This window comes from Pangasianodon hypophthalmus, chromosome 7 (genome assembly GCF_027358585.1).
Source record: "Pangasianodon hypophthalmus isolate fPanHyp1 chromosome 7, fPanHyp1.pri, whole genome shotgun sequence".
In the NCBI taxonomy this organism is placed as follows: Eukaryota; Metazoa; Chordata; class Actinopteri; order Siluriformes; family Pangasiidae; genus Pangasianodon; species Pangasianodon hypophthalmus.
This window is the reverse complement of record NC_069716.1, coordinates 8,167,361-8,176,662: the sequence shown is the minus strand read 5'-3', so window position 1 is coordinate 8,176,662 and position 9,302 is coordinate 8,167,361. Positions and strand designations below refer to the sequence as shown.

The following is a 9,302-nucleotide window of genomic DNA, read 5'->3' as shown; positions in this document are numbered from 1 at the left end:
GCTGCAAAGCTTATAACCTTTTTAAGGTTGACCAGTGTTGTCATGTTTTCTCTGTTGCTTTTGACTTTTTACACTTTGTCTTGTTAGATCTCAAACCTTCATTTTGTTTTAATATATATTGATGTTTTTGGTAGACAAAGGGTAAAATAGTCCTGCAATGATCTGGTGTCCCATCCAGTGTCTCTTCCTGCTTCCCTGTGTTCTTGGGATAGGTCTTTTTACTGAAGACGAATGAATGAATGAATGATTTGAATAAATGAATTAAGTGTAGAATGGGTGCATTTTCTTAGCCAGAAACCATGGGGGGTGTAAAATTTTCTACCCACCTGTACACTCCTGGGCAAAAAAAAAGGGCCAAGACCAAAATGGCAAAATATTAAGCTTTTAATGGTCTTAACAAATCATTGGTTAGGAAATTAGCAAGAATGCAACAAATAGATAAAGGCATTTAGTATGGGATAGCTTCTCCCTTTGATTTCTTTAAATGATTAAGCCTTGTGGCCCTTGATGGGCTGCATCAGGTGTGGCAGACCTGACAAAAGTAGAATATGTAACTTAAGTAGAAAAACATCATGACTAGATTAGATACACTGTATGGCCAAAAGTTTGTGGACACCTGACCATCACACCTGTATGTGCTTCTTCCCCAACTGTAGCCACAAAGTTGGATGCACACAACTGAATTGGATGTCCTTGTATGCTGTAGCATTCAGATTTCCCTTCACTGGAACTAAGAGGCCCAAACCGGTTCCAGCATGACAATGCCCCGTGCACAAAGCAAGCTCCATGGACACATGATTGTGCCAAGGTCGGAGTGGAAGAACTTGAGTGGCCTGCACAGAGCCCTGACCTCAACCCCACTGAACACCTTTGGGATGAACTGGAACGCTGACTGCACTCCAGACCTCCTCAGCCAACATCAGTACCTGACTTCACTAATGCTCTTAGGGCTGAATGAGCACATATTCTTACAGCCATGCTCCAAAGTCTAGTGGAAAGCCTTCCCAGAAGAGTGGAGCTCATTATAACTGCAATGGGGAATAAATCTGGAATGGGATGTTCAACAAGCACACATGAGTGTGATGGCGAGGTGTCCACAAACTTTTCCATATAGTGTAGAACTGTCTTACACAGATAGAAGAATAATAACCCTTCTGGTGTCAGACAAACTAATATAAACTTCGGTGTGAATAGCAGAATGAAATAATGAATAATTAATAAATTATAATAATTAATAAAATATATTCATATTTCCATGAGACACACTTGTAGCTGATATTTTGAATTAATTTAAAAAAATTATATTTTTTCTGATGGTTTGAAACTGTGAAAATGACTAATTTGTTTTTTTTTTTGTTTTTTTTGTTTTTGTTTTTTTTTTGGCGCGGACAGTCTCACTGTGGAGGACTTGCTATCCCACAATGCACCGCGGTCCCTCCGCGCTCGAGGTTCCCAACGTGTTCCGATTGTGGGCATGTATGTATGAGCTCGAGCTGTGTTAAAGATTAGCGTGTTTCAGTTTAGCGGTTTTATAGAACTTTATATTTTCTTTTGCGAGGGTTTTTTCCCCCTGCATGAATTAAAAGACCAGAGGCACGTCCGCTCACTGAAAATGTCTTTGGTTTGTGCAAGTAAGTTTAAAACTCTTTGTTTGTCAGGTGGCTAGCTAGCTGCTGTTAGCGAGCTGTAGAGCTTTTCTCTGCAGCCTCTGAGCCGGAAGCTAAGCTAATGCTGCTAGTTAAAAGCATTTTACACAGCAGCAAATCTGGTTAAAGTTGAACTTTGGAGTGTATTTTGACAGCGAGGTTGTGGCCGTTAATGCTGTGGTTTGTGTCCGTGTAGATAGAGCAGTAACGTTACGGTAAACTTGTCGCGGTGGCTGAATCTCAAACGGCTCCTCAGTTCCTCAGTGCAGTGTGAAGGCCCTTATTTCACACTGTATGAAGTGCACTTGTGTAGGAAACAGGGAACCGTTTGAGATTCAGCCGAGTGGACTGTAACCAAACAGCCAGGTCTTATTTCAGCCGTTTATCTGCATAAAAATGCACCTGTCTGATTTCCTGATTCAGAACAACCACCATGTTCTTATGATTCATTAAGATTATGATTCATTAAGTGTCCTTCACTGGCAGAAGAGAGGCCACTCAGGCAGTACAGTGTACACAATGTACATTTCTTCATTATATAGAATATAGGCAGGTATTAATCCCTCTGTTTTTTCTTTTTTGTATAATTTTACTAAATTTAATATTTCTTTACTCAAAGTGGAGCCATACTAAATGTATATTAGTTTAGTATTGGTATTGGCTCCACTATGATTAAAAAATTATTAAATATTATTTAATAATAAAATGTTATTATTAAATATTAATGTATACTGTGTGTGGTATGTGTATACATATATATATGGCCACTTAATTTTTATTATTATTTTTTCCTCTCTCTCTCTCTCTCTCTCTCTATATATATATATATATATATATATATATAATATATATATATATATATAATATATAAACACATTTAAGATCGAAACATCTTCAGAAAATCCAAGAAGGAGAACGCACTGATTATAGTGGTGTCTCACCATCCAGTTTTATACAACGCAGCTTTAAAAGAATATAAAATCAACATCAAAAGAGAACCATGTCGGATGTGTGGATAAAAAAAATAATAATAATCACGCACCAAGGTGTTGTTTGTTGTCATATCTGGTTGCTGCACATATTCACAGCGGTCTCCGACAAAATTTCGCATGCTGAAGGTCTGGTGTGACCGCCCCTTTAGTTGTTAGCACATTTGCCTCGCACTTCCGGAGTTGGGGCTTTGACCACTCCGTGTGTGCGGACTTTACGTGTGCTTCAAGGGTTTTCTCCGAGTACTCTGTTTTCCTCTCCAGGTCCAAAGACATGCGTTGTAGGCTGATTGGCATCTCTAAATTGTCTGTAGTGTGTGAGTGTGTGTGATTGTGCCCTGCGATGGGTTGGCACCCCGTCAAGGGTGTCCCCCGCCTTGTGCCCTGAGTCTCATGGGATAGGCTCCAGGCTCCCCACCACCCTGTGTAGCATAAGCTGTATAGAAAATGGATGGATGGACGGACATTACATCTATTTGCCCTCACACATATGAGAAGTGTTTTTTCATGTCTTTACTGTTCCACAAAACATACATGTATTCATGGTTGGTCTCATTTTAAATATTATTTTCTGTCTCAACTGCCCAAAGTCAGTGTGACCCATGAACATGAACCCATTGCTAAGTAGAGAACAGAGCACAGAGATTAACAGATCAGCATTCAGCCAGTTTGATTTATTGCACCTTTAGAGTAAATTTGCACGATCTAACAGTGTACCGTTCCATCTTGTGTGCAGTCTCAAACGAGGTACCGGAGCACCCATGCGTCTCTCCGGTCTCCAACCAGGTATTTGAACGCCGTCTCATCGAGAAATACATCGCCGAGAATGGAGCCGATCCCATTAACGGGCAGCCTCTGTCCGAGGAGCAGCTTGTCGACATCAAGGGTAAATAGTACAATAGTGGAGGCAGTTACGGCTTGATTTTATTCAAACCTTTTTATTATTTTCTCAACAAAATTTTTATTGCTTCAAAATTGTCTTGCTCTGTCCACATGTATAGTCTCTCACCCCATTCGACCAAAGGCACCCTCTGCCACTAGCATCCCTGCCATTCTGAAATCACTTCAAGATGAGTGGGTACGTGACAAGTTTTTGCATTTCTGAAGCCCTCCCTTTCAAGCTGGGTTTGCAGCTTCATTTTATAATCTGACACAGAGCATATTATCTCTTAATCTGTTGTGGAATTTGGCTGAGATTTTATAGGATCATGTCATACAGTGTGTTAATTGACTGCTGTAATTGCAGTATAAAACCAGCATTACTCATGAACACACACTGTCTCTTTCTTTCAGGATGCAGTGATGCTGCACAGTTTCACACTGCGCCAGCAGTTGCAGACAACACGCCAGGAGCTGTCACACGCACTGTACCAGCACGATGCCGCCTGCAGGGTCATTGCTCGTCTCACGAAAGAGGTCACTGCTGCCAGAGAAGGTGAGTTCCACACAGATTTATAGGACTTTCTAGATTCAGCATGCTCTTGTAATCACAAGGTTTGCAAGCTGTGCATGTAAGTGCTTGAATTAAATTATTTCATGACATGCATCACATCATGAAATAATTTTATTTATTGATCTGTTAATTTATTAATTGTTTGATTTTGGAAAACAACTCCATTTGAGTTGAAATCTGATAGCACACTGTTAAGGATGGTTTCACCTTCACTCTCTCACCTGGCACTCAGTATCTTGTTTGGCTATAAAAGAAGTTCCACTTCTTTTATAGTCCTTGAAAACAAAGAATTAGGTCCTATAACATCCCGAATTTTCATTTTGATGAATCTGTATGAACCCTATACATAATGCGTATGAATGCTTAATAAAGCCAACAGAGTTTGTAACTTTTTCTTAGTGTTGGTCATTGTGGCTAACTTTCTTGATTACACCTTTTTTTATTTATTTATTTATTTATTTATTTATTTATTTATTTAGGTCTTTTTTTGTGCAACCTTTAAGTGTACAGCATCAAGATGAAAGAAGAATTATAGTGTAGATATAGCAATTTCCATAGAAACAGAACCTTTATTAATTTTTACTATATCTTTTATTACTGAAGTACACTGCAGTTACTCTCTGGATTTTTTTTGTAAACATGCACATACGTACACATGCATATATTAAAGCCCATAATCCTTGCCTTTGCAGCCTTGGCTACACTCAAACCTCAAGCCGGATTGGTTGCTCCCCAGGTTGCTCCTGCCTCCCAGCCCGCTGCCGTGGTCAGTGCTCATCTAGAGTTTCTTCAGCTCATTTACATACACTGAATTCATTAATAATCTGTCTAAAATTTCAGGCATCTTATGTATGGTAGATTGATTCATTCACTTGTTGAAATGTGTGTGTTGCTCAGGGTGCGGGTGGTGAGCCCATGGAGGTCAGTGAACAGGTGGGAATGACTCCAGAGATCATCCAGAAGGTAAGTTCATCACCACAACTGTCACCTATCTCCACCTAAATCACTGTACTTTAGGTTAGTTGCTTTAATTGTATTGTTGACATTGTCTTCTCTTTTCCCAGCTGCAAGACAAGGCCACTGTCCTGACCACCGAAAGAAAGAAGGTAACAGTGTGATAGTTTCTGAAGAATTACATTTATATTGCATGTCACATTGTTGATCATTGCGTTATTATTATTAGACATCGAGGTCTGAAAATGGATTTTATATGTTTCTTTGGAATTCAGAGGGGAAAGACAGTGCCAGAAGAGCTGGTCAGAGCCGAGGATCTCAGCAAGTATCGCCAAGTGGCCTCCCATGCTGTAAGTCTGTCTTACATTCGCTTTTGAGTGTGGGTTACAAGGTTCTATGGCAGCAGTTGTAAAATGCTGGACCGTAGTCTGGACATAGACAAAGCAAAATTTCAGCAGATCAAAAATTTCACCAAGCACTTGAAATAACTGTAGCAGAACCAAATGCATGGAAAAAACTGTCTATATTTCACCGTCTCAGCAACAAGCCACATGCATTTATGTAAATTATTAAGGCACCTCCCTGAGAAAGGAAAAGGTTTTCCCAGATATTCCTAGATGTTTTATTTCGTTTACCCTCTCTGCCTCAAAAGAGACATCTGTTCACAGTCCATGGCTGTAGTCAAAAGTGGTAATGTTAAGTGCCAGAACAAAACAAAACATAACTTCACATTGAAATGTCATTTATAGTTATAATCTAATGGTTAAGCATTAAGAAGTGAGTGCTTGTAGTAACTGTTTAGTCATACAGTAGTAAGCAAGGAATTTTATGCAGCTGGACCAGTACAAATTTTGAGTTGCATACCCCTGTTGTATGGTAAATATGCTGCTTCCAGGTTAAAAATTTAATTAGCTTTTTTCCCACTTTTCCTTCTTCAGGGTCTGCACAGTGCCAGCATTCCTGGAATCCTTGCTCTGGATATGTGTCCCACAGACACCAACAAAGTGCTCACAGGTACACACACACACACACAAAACATCACCTAGCTGACTCCACATTATTCTTAGATTTGTGATGTCTATACTACAGGTTAATTCTCTGTCTCTCTGTCTCTCTCTCTCTCTTTCACCCTCCAGGTGGCGCGGATAAGAACGTGGTGGTGTTTGATCGCCGAGAGGAGCAGATCGTGGCCACTCTCAAAGGCCACACCAAAAAAGTCACCTCTGTCATCTACCACCCATCTCAGGTACATAGACTTCCTCTTACTGCATAACACATGCATACAAATCTCTGAACTTTTATTAAGCTCACATGTTTCCTTTTTCCACAGTCGCTGGTGTTTTCGGCGTCCCCGGACAGCACCATCCGTGTGTGGTCACTCGCAGCAGGAAACTGTGTGCAGGTGGTTAGAGCTCATGAGGCAGGAGTTACTGGCCTCTCCCTGCATGCTACTGGAGATTACCTGCTCAGTTCATCTGAGGATCAGGTAACATACACCCACAACACGCACCGTAATGTGAAAATTACTTCTGAGGTGCATTTGAAGCAAGTTAAAGCTGTAATGTAATATAATAGCTGTAATGTAATATAGTAGCTTAAGGTGAGCTAGTTAGCTAGTTAAGTGCATTAATACAGTCTAACAGCAGTGAACCAGTATATGATTATGTAGTACATCAAGTTTGTGACCTCAAAAAAACATGGTCAAAATTTCAGCTATGAGATGTGACACTCTGTCCTTGTGTCGCACATTCCAGTCTGGCTATCATATTCGTTTCCTCTTGCATGTAGGAGCAAGAGAGAAGTATATGACTTCTATGCCCTGTTTTGTCAGTGTTACCACATACCAGCTTGTTCCTGATTATGAAAAGATCAGCTGTCACAAGACGTGCATGATTAATCAGCCTAGCAAAAATGTTGACATGTTAAGTGCATCAGACTTCAGGATTCAGAATGAGTAGCTCGCGTGCGGTGTTGTATTACTGTGAAGTTTTAGACGCACCAAATAAAAACTGTTTTGTGAACGTCAGTGAGGTGTAGGTTTTATTTTCTTTTTCTGGTTGTTGAACTTCTGCCAGGCAGCTACAGATTAAAAAAAAAAAAAAACTGCCCCTGGAAATGTAACCATAACTGATTCTTGACAGGGTATCACCCTTGTTGGGAAACAGAACAGGTAGAAGGAGGTTTAGTTTGCCATCCATTAAATAGCATTTGCAAAAAGATACATGTAACTCCTAAAACAGGATGCATTTTATTACCTCAGTAAGCAAGTCCAATTCTTTTCCTATTTGTCAGTAAAGGTGTAACATTGAGGCTTCTTTGAAAAGAAAAACAGAGCCAACTGTGCAGCTTGGGGCTTACCTCACTGCCGATATGATTCTTCACTATAGTTTTCAAAATATGGTGATGATTGTTCTTCAGACGTCACCACTTCTAACATTCTGGTCTTTTTTTTTGGTTTTTTTTGTCATCTAGTACTGGGCCTTCTCTGATATCCAAACTGGTCGTGTTCTCACCAAAGTCACTGATGAGACAGCTGGATGTGGTGCGTAATTCCATCTCTCTATTATGATCTCGCTTGGTCTCTCTCTCTAATGTCATTGTGTGCTTCTTGCCTGTTTGCATAACCACCTTCTCCTCCCTCTGGCTATAGCACTGACCTGTGCTCAGTTCCACCCTGACGGCCTGATTTTCGGCACTGGTACGGCAGACTCGCAGATTAAGATCTGGGATCTGAAGGAGCGCACCAATGTGGCCAACTTCCCCGGTCACTCTGGCCCAGTCACCGCCATCGCCTTCTCCGAGAACGGATACTACCTTGCTACTGGTAAGTGATCCATAAGGTTTCGTAACTTTTTTTTTTTTTTTTTTTTTTTTTTTTTTCTCCATTTTGTTTTTATTTGTGTTTGAATTGTTGTCTTGCTGTTGTAGGTGCTCAGGATAGCTCTCTGAAACTGTGGGATCTGAGGAAGCTGAAGAACTTTAAGACTATTACTTTGGATAATAACTATGAGGTTTGTCATTGTTTTGTAGTTACTGGAAGTGTTGATTTGCTGAGATATTACCATATGTACTGCAGTTGTGTTTACCAAATCGCAAAGAAATTGAAATCATCAGTTAATGCTTCATTAGCATCCTGTTATTATGGAAGGCCACTAAGTAAACAAATGAGTGCAATAAACCAGTATTGACCTTTTCTCCTCCCCCTCCTCCTCTTCCTCCTGTTGATCTGCAGGTGAAGTCTCTGGTGTTTGATCAGAGTGGTACATATCTGGCTGTTGGAGGGTCTGATATTCGAGTCTACATTTGCAAACAGTGGTCTGAGGTTCTCAACTTCACCGGTACGTACAGCAGCTTTACTATTATACATGGAAAGTAAAAACACATGCTACTATCAAATAGTGTGTTGAGTCTCCTTTTTTCCTAAGTGTTCATACTTCCCCTAAGCTATTGTTTGCAGCTTTTAAAATTAATAACTGTGAGTGAGATTGCTGAAAATGAAGTGATATAACACATGCTGGATTTTTGTTCCCTTTTCTATCTTTCTGTTCTCTTTTCTGCTTTTCCTCATTGCTTTCTATAGATCACTCAGGTTTGGTGACAGGTGTGGCGTTTGGTGAGCATGCTCAGTTCCTGGCGTCTACTGGAATGGACAGAAGCCTCAAGTTCTACAGCCTGTAGGACACAGGAGGAACTGATAAAATGAGAAGTTAAGTGAGAGAGATAGGAGTTATGTTCTAGTCCATGATCCATTCTAGTGTGTAAGGAAGAAGCCAAGAGCAGTAGAACCCATCCACATAATGCAAACAGGACCGTGATGATTTTTACAGTCTCTATCTTGCGGATGAAGATGGATACCGAATGATTTACATACACAATACCCTGTAGTGATAAGTGAACTTGGTGAACACATTGTCTACCGTTTGGTAATCAATCATATGACCATTTCCTCATGTGAGCTTCTGCTTACAGATTTTAAGTAGCTATGAATGATTTTGTTCTTTTGTCAACCTTCTTTTTTCCTGCTCTGTACTTGTAGGGCTTGCTTTTCTTTTCCAGCTTAGTGGTGTTGCTGTTAGTCTCTTGTGCCTAATTTTTTTTGTACCCTGCCATGAGCTGAAAACAGAAATTAATGCAAATTAGATTTCAATAAAGACTTGATGTTTTTAATGTCTGGTGTTATTGTGACTGACTAAACTGTGTGACATGAATTATCATATTACAAACTAATATTGTATCAAAGATTAATCTGAAATTACATTA

General features: G+C 40.0%; 1 protein-coding gene across 1 annotated transcript; it reads left to right on the top strand.

Annotated features, from left to right (window-relative positions):
- Positions 1-1,401: 1,401 nt before the first annotated feature.
- Positions 1,402-9,209, top strand: prpf19 (pre-mRNA processing factor 19). The gene is made up of 16 exons (XM_026940728.3): positions 1,402-1,631; positions 3,372-3,521; positions 3,637-3,713; positions 3,929-4,070; positions 4,781-4,854; positions 4,986-5,051; positions 5,153-5,194; positions 5,318-5,392; positions 5,981-6,056; positions 6,179-6,288; positions 6,373-6,528; positions 7,515-7,584; positions 7,693-7,866; positions 7,971-8,053; positions 8,275-8,380; positions 8,623-9,209. The coding sequence occupies exons 1-16, from the start codon at positions 1,613-1,615 to the stop codon at positions 8,718-8,720; spliced, it is 1,518 nt and encodes a 505-aa protein (XP_026796529.1). The 5' UTR covers positions 1,402-1,612; the 3' UTR covers positions 8,721-9,209.
- Positions 9,210-9,302: the final 93 nt, after the last annotated feature.